Genomic DNA, 20594 nt, shown 5'->3' on the forward strand with positions numbered 1-20594 from the left:
CTATTCTAGCGTTTCATGTTTAAATAGTTTACAAAGAATGTATGTCCGATTACGGCTATGTTCGTCACAGATGTCTTTGATCGTTGCATACACCTTATATTCTAATTATAGAAAACGTCACATTCTTTTACATTACCATAGTATTTACACGGCGAGGTACCATTCATTGGCACCTAATTATTTGTTAGGCTACCTGCTTTCTTTTTCTTTTCTTTTTAAGACGGTTGGTACTAAAACGTATCTTAAATAGTAGCAATACTTGAAAGAAAATGTTGTAGAGTCCAACGAACAACAATGTTCACATTGAAATTTGTTTGACAATACGTACTATTGATGTATTTACGTAATTCACATTGTTATTGCATCTTCTGGTGGAGTGTGCGGGTAAGCATCAATAAAAATAATTCCTAAATATTCAATTTCGAAGAAAGCGCTGCATCGTACGATATTTCTGGAAATACTCTTAGACTAGGAAATTAATGTACACTCTATAGAAAATTTTAACAATCAGTCGATACAATTAATACTTTCCTACTCTTCCTCTTTTTTTTTCGGTGCTTACTTCTCTTCGCACACCTATGGAATTCTTCATTATGTATGATTACATAACTCAGCTTACCGAATCTTATTTTAGAACATTGGAATTTCCGTTCTTCTCTCTGCAAATATCACCCATAACAGAAATACAAAAATTCCTATTAAATACTATAATTTAAAAAAAAAAAAGAAAGGATTTAACTAGGGAGAACATTATTTTTTCAGCTAAAGTTATTAGCGTGTCTAGGAGATTTTTGTTCTCGATAATCGCTCGTTGAATCTTTCCCGGTTTCCTTTTACTATCCTCTAATACTTTGTCAACCAAAATGGTTCTCTGTACTGCCCCGAGCTTTTCTTAATGGCGAATAATTAACTAACACGTACTATATAGAAAATATTACTTCTTGGAATATACGGGTAGTCGTTTCAAAAATTAAACTATAGTCGTTTTATAAGTTTGGCCCGACTGTAAGAGAGATTGTAGTGATTGTAGAACACGATTCATGTTCTGTTAGTGCTTACACCTCGAGGAAGTCCTTTAGCAAAATAACGCGACGCTTTTCAGCAATGTCCATTTGATTTTCTAAATCTCCACGGTCTGTTGTTTCTGCTCGCTCTATTTTCCAAGAAAGATTCTCTATTTCAGCTTCCAACTGAGCTTGTTGATATTCAAACTTGAAAATAAAAGCGACTCGTCATTTCTACTTATATCAACAGTTGTTCGTTATTCGAGTAAAATTTTACCAATTCTTTGCGCGGTCCGGGTTCCATGTAATAAGCGTAAGGATAAGTGTACTGTAAAGTATAACGACAGCGTGCTAAAAGTGACGCAGCTTCATACAAATGCTGCCAGTCAATCCACGTTCCGCTAGCGTTCATTACTTTTTTATTTATTCGCATTTTTATGCCTTCCAAAGTCTGTTCTTCTAATTTTAATGATTTACTATGGTTTTCCCACTGAAAATCAAGTTTTAACAAAGTCGCATTCAACATACATTCATATTACAATGGAATGAATTTTGAATGAAACAAATTACCCTTTCATAGTAATGAAGATACTTCTTAAGAGCTTCTCGTGCTTGTGCATGAACACTTTCATGAGCAATGTTGGGATTTTCCTTATAACGTGAACATTCGTAATATTCAGTTCCATGTGCTTTCCAATCTCCAAGGCACATCCAACAAAAATCGTGCTTGCAATTATAACATTGCATATGATTGCAACCACCGTTTTTCTCTATGCAAATGTGACATTTTGGACACTGCGAATAATAGATCGTTTAATATCAAATCGTAATGTACGTGTTAAAAATGTACAGTATTTAAGTACTGACGTCTTTGGTGTGAGCACTGATATAATTAGCTGTCTCTGAATCATCTGCACATTTTGTTAGCCACTTTCTAATTGTATTGCAATCAGTGGGTGCATGGTAATCCATACCACATCGGAAGCTAGAGTTTTACAATTTTTAATTAAAACATAGTAAAGTCCTATATGCTTTACTAAATTTTGAATATTTACCAAAATATAGTTTTACAGGTTGTACATATAACTCTTTTTGCCCGTTGTTCTTTCGAACGCATAACTATTTGGCAATTTGGGCCAGGACAGAATCTTAATTGTGGATGAGATTTCACATAATCGCAGAAAGCAAATTGTTGATACCTTTCCCTCATATTAGGTTTAGTGAGTAAAGATAAAACAAAATCTTCTGGTACTAATACATCACATTCCTGTGCCATGCAGCTTATTCCTGTTACAAGTCCAATTTAAAATATCTAGTTAATACATTAGGTCTCCCTTTGTATAGAGTGTTCAACAATATTTCATTCTATAGAACGCAATTCAAACATTAACAGGAAAGGTATTGGATACCCTGTCTACACACGAATGGTCTTACCTGTAGAAATACCTTGAGTTATTTGTACTTCAAAATGCATGCACCAACAGTCTTTACAAAATGAGTGTCCACATGTTACTAGTGTAGAAAACTTATCGACCGGATAAATTGTAATGCAAACTGAACACACTCCACCTCTTTGACCTTTTAACCCTGGCACTGAATCCAATGGAGGCATTGGTTTTACTTTTGAATTAATTAATAAACTGGAAGCATTGGTACGGTATTTTGTGATGATATCTTGTAATGCCCAATTGTGCGCATGTAATAAAACTTTGGCTAATGACGGTGTTATGTGAAGACTATTACTTAACACTTCTACATTTTCATTCAAAAGTCTTTCCACTTCCTCTACTCTTAAACAATCATATACAGCATATTCTGGATCTCTTCTGTTTTGATCAGGATCTATGTCATTGTCGACTTCACCGCCCCATGGCTGAACATTATAATAGTCTTCATAGCCTGGATCTCCGCAGTCTGAATCGGAGTAATCCATTTCACTGTCATACTCTTTGCTCGACATCTGTGTCACAAAGATTGAGGTTTCATTACGTGTTAATATTTTTAATTATACATTTTATTTATAAAAGCTCGTTTAACGTATGAAATATGCATATACACACGACGTGTGTTAATCTTTCATAACCTCATAACCTCCACTTTTATTCAGTCGTAACGGGATACGGTATACCAAGAATGAACAACAATGTTGGAACGATACAAAATTAAGTTAATAATTCACTGAAAAATGCAGCGTAAAATAAAGATTCAAAAACAGAAGTCTCGATAACTGTACAAAAAACGATAAATCGCTAGAATTTTTCCACTTGGGACGATTTGTAAAATTCTTTCATTATCAGTTTATACATAGAAAAACAAAACGATATTCGGAAAAAGGATAATGGTGCGTGCACTGTGTAAAAATATTTTGTACACAAAAATGTAAACGTAGCGTCTTGACGTGACGTTTTGTAAACAATTTCATGGAATTTTCAGAGCTGCGTCGTGCTCAAAGTGTTCGTTTATTTAAATCCATCGCGTAATAACGACGACCCACCTTTACGTTCTTATTTATCAAGTAAAATGCATTGATGTTTCTGTTTCGTGGGTTAAATGGAAAAGTTATTAAAGGGCTGTATCACAGCCGTCTATGCCAGTAATCACTCCAGTGCATGAGTTCTATGTACAAACTCTCGTGCCAGACCAGGCGTGTGATGTGAACGATGTTGTAACAGATGATTTCATTTAATCTGAAACTAGATAAGAATGTCAAAATCACCTGATAGTAAACAGCTGAGGTTCGTAAAGTGAACATCACCATATATAATATCATTAATCGTTTACAATTCGATTTTAAACGGGATAGAGATTATTTTATGAAATTTCTTTTATATTTATCATTTATTATTTTGAAACTATACAATTAGTTCTTCCTTTTCGTCTTACTATATTTCATTGCTATTTAAATCATTCTTATGACTTAAAAATGATGTTAGAGTGGAACGAAGGTATGAAATTAACGAGGCAGAATGCAATTAGTATTGAACAAATAAATGATTCCAGTTTCATACTTTCATTTTGTGAACTGTATATTGTATATTGTACTATTTATAATCCTGATTGATAAGTGATTAATTTCATGTATATTATTTTTCATTCGCGCAGAAGAACTTGTAGATAAGTATCTTTTTATATCACGAAGAAGTAAATTTATAATTCTTCGAGATTTTTGATACACCAATGGATATATTAGCCAACGTAATTTGTTGTAGAATTGTGTTTCTATTTGTCTAATTTGATTTTTAGGCTTTATTAACATTTTTAAAAGACCAGTTAATCTACTTTATACTGTTTACCATCTATATTCTGCGCATTGACGTTGTTATGGTCACCGAGTTTGTTGATCATGCGTTGTTAACCTATTACTTTTAAACACATAACCTTAAACCACGCGAGTTTATCATTTATGTACGTTTGAAACTATGTCCGTGTATCACGATGAAGTAGAAATTGAAGATTTCGAGTACGACGAAGACGAGGAGATTTATTATTATCCATGTCCTTGCGGTGATCAGTTTCAAATATCTAAAACCGAGTTGGCTGCTGGAGAGGATGAGGCCACATGTCCTTCTTGTTCGTTAGTGATTAAAGTTATTTACGATAAGGAAGCGTTTGCAGCTAAACAGGAAGAGCTTATAAGAAACGAAGAGAAAGAACTCGTGGCTCAGAAAGCTTAAGGTGAGTTAGGTTATGTTTAAAATCGAGTATACATGTACTGCAAATGTTGAACGTGTAACATATACCTTTTAATATTTTCGGAAGAAAAAGTGTATAAGCACTATGGCGGCACGCGGTAGAGGAAGAGGGAAACCCGGTGGCATGTCATTCAGCGCGGAGCAGCTAGGATTTGCCAAGGGAGAAGCATTGCCACCGCCTACTTTACAACCCCCGCCAAAATATCCAATTTTAGAGTACAAACCGTTATCTTTAACTATCACGAACGAAATGAGTTACTTGTTAGAACTGAAAAGAGAATTTGCGGAATACATGCGAGAGTCCCCCAACAATGTTTTGCCCCTTGTAGTTAAAAAAGATATCGATCGATATTCGGATCTGTACCAAGATTTAATAACCGACAAAACCAGTTACGAATCCAGATACGATTGGAGTAGAATGCCCGCGGAGTTGAAGCCTCTACCACGAAAACGTAAAGGACCAACGGTGAAGAAGCCTGAGAAGAAACGAAAAAACGTCAACATAGAATCTAAGCTTCAGGAATTAGAAAAGAAGGAAAGTACTCAGCAGAGCGACGCGGAAGAGGAAGGCAAGGAGGAAGAAGAGACGGAGGAGAAAGAGGATGAACACATCGAAGACGAAGAGGAGGAACTCGACGAGGAAATGGACGAAGGAACGGATTACGTGAATAATTACTTCGATAACGGTGAAGGTTACGACGACGAAGACGATAATTTGGACGATGGACCTATTTATTAACATATAATTTTTTATAAGAATTGTAAATTCCTTTTGGTTCTCAATTATTGGAGATACTTACAAGCTGCTAGTTGAGCACTGTACGGCAATGTATATATTTTCTTTGTTCTCGCCGAACTCTCATTCGCGTGTACGGACAATAAATTATTATAATGTTTAAACAACGATGAGATCATACGCGTTCACGCATGTTAGTGCCCAGTTAGAGTCCGGTTAGTGTTTGCGAAGGAACTTTTAATCGAATGGTAATCGAAGAAGGAAAAATATTTCATATTGGAACGAATGAAAATAGTCCAGGGTCACAGGAAGCGTCGGCGTGTTCTTTATTACGAGTATTTCAATTTCTAATATATAATATATATATTTATATATATAATATATATATATAATAGTCATAATAATCTGCAATTATTGTAATAAATGATCCTCCTCTACGATGCAATCGGAGAGTAAAAACGCAACTTTTTTTTGGACGAGAAGGGGATGCGCAAAAGTACCGTAGTGTCACGTAATGCTTACGTTTACGCTCGCCGTGGTGGTTTCGAATATTATCCCGTTGGATTTCTTGCTTGCTTGCTCGTTTTTATAAATGCATAGTGATTTTTTTTTCTTTTTGTTTTTTTTTTATTATCATCGTCATCGTATCGCTCCCGGAGTGTGCGCGTCGAGCGCGTGGAGGGGGGTGTAAAAGAAAAATTACATAGTCTCGCGAAAGAAGAAGTCGGTTTCCTGAAATTTCCAGCCGCTCGCCGTGTCGTATGCTCTCTTTGCTATTCGATTATTAAGATCGAGACTGGTGTACATCCGTTACCAAAACCGATCGAATGGTTCGCGTAAAAGGGGCGGAGGTTGCTAAAATCGTAACACGATTTGGCAGTAAATCGAGCAAGCGATCGGTCTCGCGTACGGGCTGGAATATATTTTTTTTTTTTTTTGATTTTTTTGTTTAATTTTTCAAGTTACGCGTGCATACGTTACGGCGAGCAGATTGTTTTTTTAAAGGACAAAAACACGAGCTTCCTTAGATCTCCGCTATCTTGGATTACGGACCGCTTTCAGTTTCGCGTTACTTGCTCGATTTGTCGCTACTGTCGATTCGTTTTGTAGAATACGAGGAAGCTGATCCCTGGCGAAATAAATCGATTGATCTGTTATCGGCGATCTGACCCGGTAAAAAGTTTCTACGTGTCTGATTCCGTGGATTTCGAACAACGTTTAAAAGAACCGAAATCGATCGGGTAATAGAAAACCTACGAGATGATCGTTCGCCGTCATTTCGTTGTATCAAAACATCTCGTCGTCCCTGCAACAATCATTCAAATTTTATTCCGACAAAACAGCTTCTCCTCCCTTCGATCTACCCTCCTCCGTTTCACTTCGTTTATAATACCATCGTTGTTCGAACATCAGTTCCTTTCCGCCCGCATCATTTTTAATAATATATTATGTATAATGTATATAGATATATTTATATATATATATATATACTTTGTATATAATCGTCGCATTTTAATATAGTACGACCTATCTATGTATAAGTAGGCATAAAGACTGAGGCGAGAATACAGGCGAAACTCCGAACAATATAGTCCTTTGTGTTTTTTTAGTATTATTATTAGTTTTTTTTTTATCTTCGTCACGAAAGAAAACGAATTTTCGTTAATTCCGGTTCTAAAGCGCGAAATAAAAAGAAAAGCAGCTTTTAGTCTTTCATTTTTATCGCGTGCGCGTTTCGTTTGGATCCAAAGTTCTGTTGCTTCGAAGTTTTCTTTAATTTATTGCGATAAAAACGAGTTTATATATGAATCAAAGAAGATTTCGAACCTTTCGTGTACCGGAAATTGTGCTTCGCATTTCCTCTGTATCTCGGATCGTCGAATAGAAAACGCACGTTTTCGGAACGTGGCCAGCACGTTCTCGGATCTGTCGCTTCTTAAGGCCCGTTGATCGATGGTCTTACAACTTGTCCTCGACAGAATTATAAATCCAATGTGTGAGTCTACGTGTGTACGAGATTTAAAAAAAAAAAGGCTTGGAACGCGAGGAGGTAACGGTGTTCGAGAACAGAGAAATTTAATCGTAACGCTAGAACACAGAAAACACAATATGGTAATTCGTTTGTCCATTTTGTTCGTTTCTCTCGCAGCTTCGATCATTTCCAAGCCTTTCTTCCCCAGCGTCTCTATACTTACAGAAAAAACATTTGAGCTTCGCCTAGCAAATGGTCAACTCTAATCTCGCGAGTGAAAGAAAGGATAAACGAAAGGTGCAACTTTTGGGTTTCGCTTCGGTTCTTCCAAAACAGAAACAGTCTTTGAATCCGCGGCGACGAGCGATACGTTTTCCTAATCGTTCTCGAAATTATCGTCGACGTTTGTTCAGCGATTGCTCGCTCCGTGTCGAGTGTTTGTCGTAGCCCTAACCGTGGTATAACGTTCTGGAAATCACAGGAGGAATCAGCTTCTAAATTCGGATGGGCAGTGTAAGCTTCTGCGAGGTGCTTAATCCAACGCGTAATTAACGCTTTAACCGCTTTCTACTTCGTTGCTTACACCAAGCTGTTCTCGAGTTTTCCCCCTGTCGCGCGTTTCTTTCCCTCCCTCTTTGTCGTTCGTTCAACAATAGACGAAAGAAGGATGAATCCGTTCGAACGAATAGATTCGTCGAATCAGTGGCGCGCAAGGTTTCTTCAATAACCGTGTGGCAACAATGAAACATACACATCATATTACAATTATCACAACGACGCAATTATAATAATAATCATCGTAATAACAGCGCGACAGTAATAAGTCCGTGCGTCCGGACGTCTACACGTGGAAATCATCGATGAGTTCGATCGTTGAACGATCCAGGCGTGCTACGCCACTGTTCCGAGTGAATGTCGCTCGAAATAATCTATAAACTTTTATCAACGATGCCTTGCTCGTTGATTCTCAATGATTCGATCAACTCGTACCTCGAGTTGCACGGTTATTATATGGAATGCAATAATTCAACACTTATCACAATAGGTCGCGTTCACCAGGCGGCGGTGGTAAGCGCGTTAAAAACAGCCTTCGATATTCGATACGCTTTCGCTAAAATGAAACTTGGTGCTCGGAATGTATCGTCGGCTCAAGGTCACTGTCCCCCTTCCACCTTGGCCGCAATGGGCGGAGCGAAACGCGAAAGAGGGCGTGGCCGATCAGAGTGGTAGGGATAGCCACGCCTCGTGACCTCGAGATCCTTTCTATCCCGTAGCACAGTCGAATCGTCGTCTAGGCAAGAGCCGCGAAATTGAACGTCGAAACAGAGGCGGATCTTACAGTATATTTTTTCTTTTCAACGTACTCGAAACTCAACAAATGATTTGAGTGTCACCGGAATAAAAGTAGACAATTCGATCCGCCACCGCATCGAAGAACGTAACGATACAAACTATAACACCGAATTAAAACTACAGATTCCTCGAATCGGTTCACACGGTCCTTCCGGTAGCTTCCTCAAACAGATCGGTGTAAGCAGAGATCTAACATCGTGTTTCTAAACGCAATCGAGGGGTGGGGAAGGGAGACTCGAGGAAAGGAGCGGGGGAAGAAAGTTAAAAAAGAAAAATCGAAGAAAATTCGGGATGCAGCCGGTCCTCTTCGATAGGTACGAACAATCTCGAATTGTTTGTATCGATAGTGCGATCAATGTCGATGACGTACTCTAATCTCTTGATCTTTCGTGTCATCGAGATTCGTCGCGATTGTCTTTTGCGTCGTATGAAACGAGAGAATAGGCCGCACGATTGAGAATTTCGAGCAAACTACGACGAAATAAAGGTACAATCGATGTCGGAAATACTGTGAACTCGTGAGTCAAACGAGATAATCGAGATACATATCGATATATAACGATCAAACTACGTAGAATAACGATTCAATTAGAAACAAAAACGATATTTAAGGGGAGTTTGCTATATTTCTTCCATCGATCGTACACGTATAAACGATCTAACGAATAAAGAATCTTCGTGGAGCTCGCGTCAAGTCTCGACGAAATCGAACAGAGATCTTAATATCCGTGAGCTCAGATTCTTCGTTCGGTGGGTGGAACAGCAGCCATCGTCATCGATCGACTATCCCCACGCGGACAAGCTGAAAAAAATGAAACGGAAATTAGCCCCAATCTCTCGTCGACATCTTGAATTCTTTCTACGGTTTTAGTTTTCATCGAGTCCCTCGTCAGTCGTTCGCTTCTGTATTTCGTATTTTTGCTTTTTTTGTCGTTTTTGTTCATTTTTTATTCCCTTAACGGTTTTTTTTTCTTCTTTATCATTAGAGTTATCGTTATCATTAATCATTATCGTTATACTGCTTCACTACGGTTGGTTGACTCTTGGACGTGGATCTGGATGGAGTGTGGTGTACCGGTGTGTACCAAAATGCGCGTGAAAGAGAGAAAAGCTCCGTCGGTCGATTTTCTCTGTTCTCATCTTTCCCTTCCTCCCTTCCATCGTCCTCGAAGCGAGAACAACGGCCCCCCAATGTCCAAACAAAAAGTCTTTCGCCTCTGTTCTTGTCGATCAGGAAAAAGATGCGTCTTTGCGTTTGTCGTTCTCTCCTCTCGCTACTTTCTTGGCGTTCTATCGTAACCGTTTTAGTTCTCGTTTAGCCCTTTTAGCGCCGCGGCCTGCGAGTACGCTCGACGTTCAACCCTTTAGCACCGACAGGGTTAAGGAAGGGACGGCATTACCTCCCTTTTCATATCGACGATCATTTTAACGCGTAACGGATCCAACGACGACAGAACGATCCTCGTTTTTCGAGTCTCGAGGTATCACCCACGTCTCTTCTTTTTTTTTTCTTCTTTTCGTTCGAAAGAGGAACGCACGAACGAGGTTCTCGCATAAGAAATTAGAGACGGAATGTGTGCAGCGTGCAGTCGGGAAGGTAGCGTCCACCCTTCCTTCTCTTCTCGGTTCTTTGCAACGATTCCCCCGTAAGCGGCGTGTCTTCGATGTTGTCACCGACTTGACACCGGTTTCTGTCGTTGGTCTCGACGCGCGAAACTCGCGGGGAATTCGAATTTCGCTGGTTACGCGCGGTTAGACTCGCGCGAAATACAAACACTACGCCTCACTACAGTAATTCGTTCCGTTCGCTGCTGGTTTCCGGGGAGTTCCTCGCCAGACGCGGCTCGACCGTCCCCGAGAGACCTTCCGAAGACTCCGAAGGATCGTAAAAACGCGAAATAAAGCCACCGTTTGCCCCGAAACTAATAGGAACCGGAGAATGCGTCGAGTTTTTCGAATTTCTGTTTGAAAGAATAAATTTCTAGGAAGCACTGAGTAACTCTCCAGGGAAACCGGCAGGTGACACGACGATGAACGTCTAGAGGGACATTCAGAGCCACCCTAGGCGTTCTCGCGTACCACGAGCCAGTCTCCAAGGTACCAGCGTGAGAGATGTACGAAAAAAGAGTTTGTGAATTCTCCTCCCAGTATCCGTGAGTAGGAAATTACCTATAAATTCTTCGTTTCACTCCGGAGCGTTCTCTCGGAACGGTCGAGGTTCTTATCGAAAAATGGAATGGATTATTAATTTTCCACACACAGAGAGAGAGACGTTCTGTGTTCCGAAAGAGACTAATCTCTTTTCCGCGGTACTCTCGACAATTTTGCAGATCTCGTTACCCTTTATACCCATTTTTTTAACCGTTTAATCCTTCGTTTCTACCGCCCCACGGCGAAGATCCGCGAAATCGTTTCGGTACCGCGATCACGTATAATCCGCGAGTGGGATACCCATAATGTAGATGTACATACGGTGTACACGTGTATAATTGTTTTCCGTATATAGACGTTATATAAAACGCACGAAGCGGCTGAAGGCTACTTTATTCCTTCTCTCTTTATTTATAGCGACAAAGCCTTTCCTCGCGATTCGATTCATTCACGGTATCTCGTTTTTTATTTTTTTTTTTTTTTTTTTTTATCAATGGAAAAAGAATTTGGGCTTAACTACGGCGGATCCCTCGAGATCACTTGGATATCCTAGAAACATTACTGACTCGCGTGTGTGTTCGTCTAGGTGCGTGTCTTCCTATTGTATGTGTCGCCCCCTGTATCTGTCTTCTCGTGTCTGTGTACGTATGTGTGTGCATGTTCGGTAATTCGTCTGTGTGTCCTGTGTGTACGTGTATAGTTTCGTTATTTCCTTCTAATACTCTCTTCGTCTCGACTCAAGATCACTGTTGGTCGAAGGAGCTAGCTCTCAGGTGGTCGAGAACCTCGCGTGCTCGCGTATCCTCCATTTTGGATTCGCATCCTCCGAATCGTTCCTCGAGTTTCAACGAGACCGACGCGTTGCCTGCACGCTCCGTCTTCGTAATCCTCGGTCGTCTTACCGATCGATCGTCGCTCGGTTCTTCGACATTCGTTCGTTAAACTCTCTTTTGGTTGTTAATTTCCTTCTCTTGTATATTTGCACATCGACGAAGAACGTTCGACAGGTGACTGGTAAGACGGAAAGGGACCAACGAGATTTCGCTCCCGATGAAACAATGTTATCAGGGACGAGCAGACGAACCACGAAAGGAGCCATTTTCGTTCTCCGTTTTTCTTTCCTGTTCCTCAGTTCTTCTCTAAACTTCCCCCCTTCATTGTTCCGCGTGCTCCTCCGGTTTCGAGGATGTCGCTGTTCGTTTCTCCGCGTGAACGTTCTAATTCTCCGAGCCGCTGCCCTTTCCCCAGAATTTGTCGAAGCGATTTCGCGCCTTCTCCAGCGCCTCGCTCGCCGCTGAGCGTTGCGCCGTCCCCGGGACGACCGCCGGTGCCTCCAGCACGTGATAACTACCCCCGCTGCTGCCCCCCACTCCTCCCACGCCTCCCCCGGTACTGCCCTGAGGCGACTCGGCCTCCAGGATACGGTAACCCGGCTGAGGAACCGACGACGACGACGGTGTCGTCATCGTTGTCGTCGTTGCAGGCTGTTGCCCTGCCTCCTTTCTCTCGTACTCGAACCCTGGATCGTCCAGACATCTCAGATTCGTTCCTGCTACAGGCTTTATCGATGGCTCTGGTCTAGGCTGGTCTTTCGACTCCTTCTCCGATCCTCCTGGTTCCTGTAATTACCTCCTTGTTTGTATTACAGGCAAATAGGGTAATTGTTTACTTCAGAGTACCTCCACCTTTTCCTATTCGTATAACTGAAATATTTGCCAAATTAAAAGCGGTGTGTAGGCCTCCTCAAAGTAAATAATCACCACAAATGGTTTATGGGTAGCTATAGAGCATGATTTTTAAGAGTTCCGCTAGAATAGTTGTTGCTCCTTAGTGTTAGAGTCTGACCTTTTCACCCTGCGTGGGTGTGCTGGTACCCTGAGCGATGGTGGGCAACGGGCTGTCTCTTTCCGAGTCCATGTCCTTGTGCCCGTTCAAGCCGCTGAAGCTACCGATAGACACGCTCTCGCTCTCCGGCGATTTGTAGCCGGAGTGCTGAGAGTGTTGCGACTTGTGCTGAGCCGCCAGCTCGGGTGGTGCTGACTGAGGCGCCGAGGGCAGAGAAGAGGGTGCCCATGTTTTCGCCTCGCTATGCGGACGCGTCAGGGGTTCTTGAAAACAAAGCAAAATTACCGAAAATATTACGAAAAGCTACACGGTTTCAAGTAAAATCAGAATCAGTTACGTTCTTTTCGCGATATTCGTTTCTCTTCTTGAAATGCGGTGATCGACTTCGAACTTTCGCGCGACTCGAGCAAGCCAACATGGCGGTCATGAAAAGCGTTATAGAAAGTACCTTCTCTGACGTTTTGGGTGACAGTGAACGTTTTCCCGGTGTCCAGGGGCACGGTCCAGTTTACCGGTTCCGGTGACCGCATGATCATTTGCTCCGGGGACTTTACCCTGGTCGGTTCTGGCGGGCTTTTCACCACCGGTTCGTCGTCGATCCACGGGCTTACGGCGGTGGCAGACACCGGTGGCTGCGTTTGCGACGGTGGGGTCGAGGCGATGCTCGAATCCCCGCCGGTTGCGTCCCCGTTTATTTGCGGTTCCGCCGTCACTGGAACGTTTTAGCGAAGCTTTAGCGACAAGGTATACGTTGCTCTGCTTGGGCACCCACCCCCGGGGAAGCTTGCACTCGATGCATCGAGTCCTCGCGTATCGCACACTTACACCGGAGAACCGCGTCAAGTGTCAAACACTCGTTGCTTCGGGGATTGAGTTCAGAACCCTTTCGAAGCAAAACGAGACCACGCTTCGCGCGGTTCCCTAGCAAGTTCGAAGACTAAACTTGGAACATTTCCTGACTATTCGAGAACTCTTCGCCACTTTCGTTGAAAGTAACGAAGAGTCTTAGTTTAAGAATTTTAATCAATGGACAGTCCTAACAGCAAGGTACCTCTCGAAACAAAACAGTCGATCGAGTCATCGAGCGCAGACACCGGAAACCCGTCGAGTCGCGGTTACCAGGAGGTCTACATAGTGGACACAGAGAGCATTTCCCATAGAGAAAGTACACTAGCGTACTCAGAATGCAGGAAACACACGTACAGATATACACACACAGAGAGACACAAGTGAAGGCAGAGACAGTACTAGATCTTGTGTGACGGTGGTGTGTGTAGATGTGAGCCGTGGCTGTGTTGCGAGCACGCAACAGGTTGACAAAGGGCTCTAACGTTTACAGGCTATTGTTCTCTCTCTACCGCGGAAACGTTTTCTCGATCGCGCGACAGACGATGTATGGGACCGTTTCACGCCGAATCGATCACTTTTCTACCTCCAGGTTAAGAATCTCCATGCTACAGCACGTTCGAATTTGCAACTTTTTAATCGACTCTAAGTAAATCTACAAATTCCTGACCAGTAGAGGGGGTAGACAAGCGATTAATTTTACGCAAAACGGTCCAATGTCGTCGACCACGCCGGAAAGCATAATCCAGCGGACGCAGAGATCGCAAGACATCGAACATCAAGCGAACGAATCGCGATTCAGCCGATTCAACGATGCGCGTTTCGTGCGAGGATCGTTCGTCAATCGGTTCCGTAGACGGATCGTTCACCGTAGGAAGGCACACTTACGTTTACTGGCTTCCGATCACGTCGATTCGCTTAATAAATACTCTTGCGATACGATCGCCGTTCGCCTCGAGAGCGTCTGTAAAGTCACAGGGTGTCGTGTTGGAAAGCTGATGATATATCTTGGCACGACGTCGGTCGTGAAAATGCGAAGCTTCCTCGAGGCGCGTGTCCTCGTGATCGCAGGGAAGAAATAACGAGAAAGATTCGTTCTAGGGACGTCGGATAATCGTGGACGTCCCCGGCGAGCATGTAAAACATAGAGCGTTGGTTACATGCTTCGCGACGAAAGTGCAAGGAAACCGCGCTCTATTTTTTCGCGCGAGAAAAGAAGTACATAAAAAAAAGAAAAAAAAAAAAAAAAAATAATGTATGTACGAGTCTTCATCTTGCCAGAGGCCATCCTCGACGTTGCTCTGAAAGGCACGGAGTAACACAGACAGAAAGGCGGAAAGTGAAATACAGAATAGAGAGCAAGGATTTTAAAGAACCAATGCAAGAGAGAGATATTAGGTCATCCCATAAATAATGCAGCTTTTCTCGAGTGCAATGGATTCTAGAGCAACAACTGTCGTTGTTTAAATTCTTTCAAAAGTGTAGATGTTGTGGGTTTAACGATGGAAGCAATGCACCTGAAGATTGTACGATAGAATGGATCTTGCTGTTTGGGAAGATCCTGGAGAAGTGTTTCCCGAGTGGATCGTGCAAAAATATGTGGCTTGCGAACAGTCAACCATCCAGTATGCTTCCTTGTAGGCTGAAAGAATAATTGTCGAGAGGGTTGTGTGGAGGAGTCTTTCAAGAGAAAGAATATTATGAAGTCGTTGACGTCGTTTAGGTGCACGTGGGAGGTACCGAAGAAAGAGCGTGCTACTTATGGGACAACCTACGTAGATAGATACACAACAACGAACACGAAAAGCGTTAGATATATGTTCGAGCGAAACAAATTAGCAACAGGCCGAACGGCAGAGAGCATGCTACTTACTAGGTTGGACGGCGGTAGCGGCTTGGTTTGACGCGTATCGACTATCGGAGGATGATTTGGATGGATCGGCGGCGGCGGCTGCGGCCGCAGCCGCAGCTGGATCGTCGCGGGCCGTTTTTGGCTGAGCTTCGTTTGGACCTTGGCACCGGCTTATATCTTTAACACGGTCCGGCCTGGCCGCAGCGGCAGCGCTCGACGCAGGTGGGTGATGGACACTCGTATGAACTGAATGCTTTACCGGGGGTTTTACAGTGGTACTTGTGTTGGTGGTTGTGGTGGTGGTGGTTGAGGGTTTGGCGTGATGAAGAGGGCGATGGGGAGGAGCGGTGGTTGCGAGGAAGGCTAGAACATACCGTACACAAAGTACAATGATGAATTAAGGCCACCGTCCTTCGGGATCTTACGCGAAACACACTCGCGTCCGTGGACCACCCTGCTTAAAATGTCTTTTAGCTACTTCTATCATTGGGAACACCGTGAAAGTAACAGTTGCCTCTAGTATGATTCCATTATCGAGCCTTACAGCTCGCTACAAACCATAAAAACGGAAGAACAATAGTGTTCAAGATACTGTGGCGCGCTTTCCTAGTGGAGGAAGTGAGACAAATGGAGGAAAAGCTCGAGGAGTGTATATATAGGAACGGAGGGAATACTCTAGTGGCGAGTACGAGAGGTAACGCCACAATACCAAGGCACCAATCTTGTCCCAACTCGAAATATTCTATCGAATATCAATGTTTTTTCCTTGAAAAGGTGGCTAGAGAATCGGTAGCTCGAATACGCCACTTAAACCCGCCAAGTTCGTTCGCAGTTTGGGCACAATAGTGCTGCGGGGTGATTATCAAACATTTTAAGCAAGGCTGCGTCGCTTCGTCGAGGTTCATTCTTATTGGAGAGGTTATCGAGGGCTAAAGGTTTTCGCGGAGTTATCGAACCCGCGCAGAATCGCGTTCGAATATAGAGGTTCTTCCCTTGCAATCGCGTGTTTCAGTTGTTGCGGTCGCGCATCGACGAGAGTCGACCGCGGAATTTCATTGCGGTATTCTCTGCCCCAACATCGATCCCCTAGTAACTATTTTCAAACATCGTCAAACTAATCGTCCGAGTCGTTACTAATTACGATCCCCCGTAAACGTAAATTTAGACTTTCCAGAGAAATACCCCGAGACGTCGGGACCGAGAATTCGGCACGTGAACCCTTTAACAATTTAACGATACCGTAAAAAGGTGATCGAATAGAGACAGATGGAAAAGAGCAGAGAAAAATTGCAATCTGTCGGTCGACGTTTAAATTGTTAAAGGGTGGAAGAATAGGGTGGAAGGGTTGGAGAAGAAAGTAGTGGTAGTGTCAGGGGTGCAGGACGAGAGGGTAGAGAACCGAGATACGTGAAAGTTGGGCTAGCGGGCAGCAGGTACGTGGTACAGAGAACGTACATTTCCGATGGACCTGTGGGGGCCTCCTGTGGAACGGAGTAGGCCCTGGGCCCGAGGGTGGTGGCGGTAATGGCGGCACGCTGGTCGACGGACCCGTTGAGGAAATCGTCGAGGGTTCCCGTATGCTCCAACGTACGCGGCCAGGGCCCGTGACTGAAACACCCGCTGCCACTCCTGATCAATCTGATCGTCGCGATTTCGTCTCGCGCGAGCAACTAAGCCTGATTTTAATAAGTGAGAGAAACACGGGCTGCACGGGGTGGTGTGCTTTCGAGGGCTGTCTAGCACGATGCCGTGTCCAGTCACTGATCTGACCAATTGAGCATGAATGAGATGGCTGGATGTCGAGAGGAAGATCGTGAGACGCGAGGGCTCATCGGTGGCGGGTCGATGAACTAGAGAAAATGGCGACGATGATGAAGATGGCGCACGATACGAGGAGGTCGTTTAGCGGAGAACGTGAGCTTTATGAAGGATGAGATTACATTTGAACGTGACAAGATTTATCGTCGATGATGAGAGAATCGTCGATGAGGCTGTCGAAGATGACGGGTGGTTTACTTTGGTATGGCGTTCGTAAAAACATCTAGTTGAGGGATTCAAAATACACATCGACGTCTAGTTCTCGTTGCTACCGAACGTTAACACACGGGGGGAAGACGCGTCGTTAAGGCTACTCGCGATTTAACTGGAGGCCGTTCAGGATGTGGGGAAACAACATGTCGCAAAACTTTCTGTACGGACAATCAAATAAGAGCTACTTGGTTACTAGATTAGGCAGAGACAGAGAGATAGAAACGATTAAAACACGAGTGTCATGCATCTGCCTAAAAAAAAAATAAAAAATACATTAACGACGATTCAACGGACACACACCGCTCAAAGAATTGATCCACCGATCCGGTACACGCGGGAACAGTCTTTTCCACGAAGAAAAGACGCCGTACTCTTTCGAAGCGGTGAATGTCTCTTGCGACACGTTCCGAACAAGGTAATAATAATAATTAGGTAATAACGAACGTTCGGCTTTCGAAGCCCACAAGAGCAAAAAAACAGCAATCCAAAATATATGTACGAGACTTCTATCCAAATTCCAGTTTATGCACGGATATGCAAACGGAACTTGTGACAGACAACGAGCGCCAATCGATCTGGGGTACGGTCTCATGGATACTAAATCGATCGATACGAGATATGTATCGATACGAGAAGGATATGTCGAAAGGGGGATGTCGTGGATGCTCGCTCGGTGCTACTTACTCGGTCGTGGATGCCTTTCTGGCTCACCGCTCTTGTCCCTCTGCTCCTTCTCTTTATCCTTTGGCTCCTTTTCCTTCTCCTAAACAAAAATAACAGAAACATTATCTTCTTTCTACGCGTCACTCGCAAAAAAAACCTTTCATCGTTCGTTAGAAATTAACTCTTTTCTACTAGGGTGAAAAAAATACCCTAGTGTCTTTGGTGAAACATTATCTTGCGTCCAATTTCATCATTTGCGTTGGAAGTTCTATCTTTCGTTAACAATTAACTGCTTTACACTAGAGTATGGTGAAAAAAAATACCCTAGTGTCTTTGGTGACAGAGGGTGCGCGCGGCGGTTGACGTTTCGGTGACCGACGCTCGGTGACGCACGGTCCAAGACTCTGAGAACGTCCGGTTCTAGGACTGTTCTTGGGGCTGGACTTGGTCTTAGGCTGAACTTCCTCGCGATGCTCCTTCGTGTCCTCTCTACGTCGCGGTATCACGGGCTCCAGCTTCTCTCTCGTCGGAGAGGGAAGCAGTGCTCCGTCGCCTGTTGCAAACAAATCGTCATCACCTAGGAGGACTTCAAAGACGGATCAGAAAATAGTGTCCTGTGTGCTCGAACAGTCGATGTTCACTTGCCAAAGTCAAACGCTGTACGACCCTTTGCAATCGTTATTGAAAATCGCGAATAATTTGCGAAGACAGAGCGTACAGTGTTTTGAGAACGCAGTGAAATCGGACTCAAGCTTGGACCTTGCCTTGTAATCCATCTTTGAGGAGACCTTTGCTAAGAAACACTTTGTACATCAATTTCTACGTTCTAAGTCTTCTACTTTTTTTATTAGTTTGTACACTTACCGACACCAGTGGTACGATCCAGGTGGTGGCGGATCAAGAAATCCTTTCTTGCGCGAGCGATGGCTCTTTCAGTATCCTGCAAAAAGGATGCACGATCACAATCGTGAATCTAACTTTTAATTGTTGTTTGACGTACCGCTTTGGCATCGTCCTGCAACAATCCGTGCATAGGTCTAGCCTGCACCGATGACGGTCGTCCCGCAGGAGGCATCGTCATCGTCATAGTGATCGGTGCGACCTTCCTCGTGTTCTCCTTCTCTTTCTCTTCCTTCGTCACTGACCTACACACGCAATCACTCGTCACTCCTCGAACCAATCCCCTTCTGTGCGAGACACGATCGCGTGGAAGAAATAAAACGCAACTACGACAAAAATCGTGTGAAGGTTCGACCCGGATCTTTTAAATTAAAAGACCCGGGCCATTGGAAGTCTCGAGTATCCGATTCATTCCACGTACAACTACGGTTGACCCTTTTACTCGGCTCTGATCTCTCGTTCCGAATTTCAGTAAGTTCGTTCGCCGCCATTTTGGAGAATCAGACAATTATAGGCCTACTCTCGTGTTGTTGAGTTTGTACCGTCGCTAAGCAATAGTTAAATTCACAAAACTCAATTTCTACTGAATTTTCCATTGAAATTTAGTGAATCGAATTTGGCGGGAGGTCCTGGTATTCAGGTTCAGCGTAGTTAGGGTTGTAAAATGGACCGATTTGAGTATAGTGTACTGGCCTGGCAAGGGACAGCGCGTTGAGAGCGTGGTTACTGGAGACTCGTTTCCACAGCGAAGCTTCGTCCTCGGCTGCCAGACCGCAACCCCAGTCGCGATGCTAATGTACAAATCAGAACGAATCATTCTGTTGCGTTTGTACGCAGTCTTCTAAGCTAACGCGCTCGTGGCGACACTAACGCACACACTATAGAACACTGAGCATGCTTTGGAAGACACAGATCGCGCCTCTGCGATTCGAATATCTCGCTTGGAGGAACGCATGCACATAATGGCCTCGTAGATCCTCCCGATTATTTATTTACCGATCGTGAAACGTGTGAATGATTTAAAAAAAAACAATACGACGTGGATGGACGTGCATGCAAACATCGAACGAATTCGTAAACCGAGAGACTTCGTGAGAATGTTCGTGAGAAAGAACTACGAAGTCCTGGGTGGAATGATTTAGAATACAACGAAGGGAGTACTGTTTCCAGTAAGTCAGAAGAACAAAGGACGAATCACAGTCTGCGTCTTCGAATTGTCGAATTACCTTGTACTCGTCAGCGAGTCGCCTAAGCTCGATCACGTCTGCGGTAGGAAACGTGGATTTCTCCTGCTGTTTGCTCGGCCCTTTATCATCCACTATCATTACGGTTTTACCTGACTTTTTACCCCTGAAAAGAATCAATCGTGGTTGTAGCTGACACGCGGCTTCACAGCGATTAGGATCGTCGTAGATGCTTTTGTTCTTCCCTTTAATCGCGATATCCGTGGCACTACTCTCTTGAATACTGTATGGAGTCTTCTCCATCGCGACCACCTTGAGTATTCCTTGTTCTTAAACGCGTGAAAAAAGTTTCAGGGCTCGAAGGT

General features: G+C 43.4%; 4 protein-coding genes across 22 annotated transcripts in view; 2 read left to right on the top strand and 2 right to left on the bottom strand.

Annotated features, from left to right (window-relative positions):
- Window positions 1–534: 534 nt before the first annotated feature.
- On the bottom strand, window positions 535–3792 carry Ari-2 (E3 ubiquitin-protein ligase ari-2). 3 transcript variants are annotated; one of them, XM_076779699.1, is made up of 8 exons: window positions 3499–3792; window positions 2439–2964; window positions 2060–2291; window positions 1872–1989; window positions 1575–1799; window positions 1282–1494; window positions 1060–1211; window positions 535–659 (listed from the first exon to the last, which is right to left on the bottom strand). In XM_076779699.1, the coding sequence occupies exons 2-8, from the start codon at window positions 2962–2964 to the stop codon at window positions 626–628; spliced, it is 1500 nt and encodes a 499-aa protein (XP_076635814.1). In that variant the 5' UTR covers window positions 3499–3792; the 3' UTR covers window positions 535–625. The 3 variants fall into 3 exon arrangements, with proteins under 3 accessions (XP_076635814.1, XP_076635815.1, XP_076635813.1); XM_076779700.1 differs by lacking the exon at window positions 3499–3792 and adding an exon at window positions 3088–3491; XM_076779698.1 differs by lacking the exon at window positions 3499–3792 and adding an exon at window positions 3376–3441.
- Window positions 3793–4118: 326 nt separating this feature from the next.
- On the top strand, window positions 4119–4679 carry Dph3 (Diphthamide biosynthesis 3). The gene has a single exon (XM_076779705.1). The coding sequence runs from the start codon at window positions 4424–4426 to the stop codon at window positions 4676–4678; it is 255 nt and encodes an 84-aa protein (XP_076635820.1). The 5' UTR covers window positions 4119–4423; the 3' UTR covers window position 4679.
- On the top strand, window positions 4548–6612 carry Polr3g (RNA polymerase III subunit G). Its single transcript, XM_076779702.1, has 2 exons — window positions 4548–4683; window positions 4770–6612. The coding sequence occupies exon 2, from the start codon at window positions 4782–4784 to the stop codon at window positions 5433–5435; it is 654 nt and encodes a 217-aa protein (XP_076635817.1). The 5' UTR covers window positions 4548–4683; window positions 4770–4781; the 3' UTR covers window positions 5436–6612.
- A 3642-nt stretch (window positions 6613–10254) lies between these two features.
- Window positions 10255–20594, bottom strand: part of LOC143348927 (uncharacterized) — a 48682-nt gene continuing 38342 nt past the window's right edge. For 9 of the 17 annotated variants that reach the window (XM_076779678.1, XM_076779672.1, XM_076779669.1 and 6 more), the window contains 11 exons: window positions 20272–20395; window positions 19739–19836; window positions 19146–19290; window positions 19010–19085; window positions 18469–18731; window positions 18167–18245; window positions 16907–17071; window positions 15473–15814; window positions 13202–13465; window positions 12754–13016; window positions 10255–12527 (listed from right to left, as the gene is read on the bottom strand). In XM_076779678.1, coding sequence (XP_076635793.1) covers window positions 12126–12527; window positions 12754–13016; window positions 13202–13465; window positions 15473–15814; window positions 16907–17071; window positions 18167–18245; window positions 18469–18731; window positions 19010–19085; window positions 19146–19290; window positions 19739–19836; window positions 20272–20395 — 2221 coding nt within the window. In that variant the 3' untranslated portion in view covers window positions 10255–12125. The remainder of the gene's footprint in view (window positions 12528–12753; window positions 13017–13201; window positions 13466–15472; window positions 15815–16906; window positions 17072–18166; window positions 18246–18468; window positions 18732–19009; window positions 19086–19145; window positions 19291–19738; window positions 19837–20271; window positions 20396–20594) is intronic. The other 8 variants (XM_076779671.1, XM_076779687.1, XM_076779670.1 and 5 more) reach the window with 7 other exon arrangements.

The sequence above is a fragment of the Colletes latitarsis genome, chromosome 12 (genome assembly GCF_051014445.1).
Source record: "Colletes latitarsis isolate SP2378_abdomen chromosome 12, iyColLati1, whole genome shotgun sequence".
NCBI classification, from domain to species: Eukaryota; Metazoa; Arthropoda; class Insecta; order Hymenoptera; family Colletidae; genus Colletes; species Colletes latitarsis.

What these genes read in the sequence shown, in the direction of transcription:
- Dph3 (XM_076779705.1), top strand. Translation starts at nt 4,424, where the DNA reads ATGTCCGTGTATCACGATGAAGTAGAAATTGAAGATTTCGAGTACGAC.
- Ari-2 (XM_076779698.1), bottom strand. Translation starts at nt 3,426, where the DNA reads ATGAAATTGTTTACAAAACGTCACGTCAAGACGCTACGTTTACATTTT. An exon ending in ACCTGTAAAACTATATTTTG is followed by an intron (nt 1,990 to 2,059) that starts GTAAATATTCAA and finishes GTAAAACTCTAG; the next exon opens with CTTCCGATGTGGTATGGATT. An exon ending in CCGGACCGCGCAAAGAATTG is followed by an intron (nt 1,212 to 1,281) that starts GTAAAATTTTAC and finishes TTTATTTTCAAG; the next exon opens with TTTGAATATCAACAAGCTCA.
- Polr3g (XM_076779702.1), top strand. Translation starts at nt 4,782, where the DNA reads ATGGCGGCACGCGGTAGAGGAAGAGGGAAACCCGGTGGCATGTCATTC.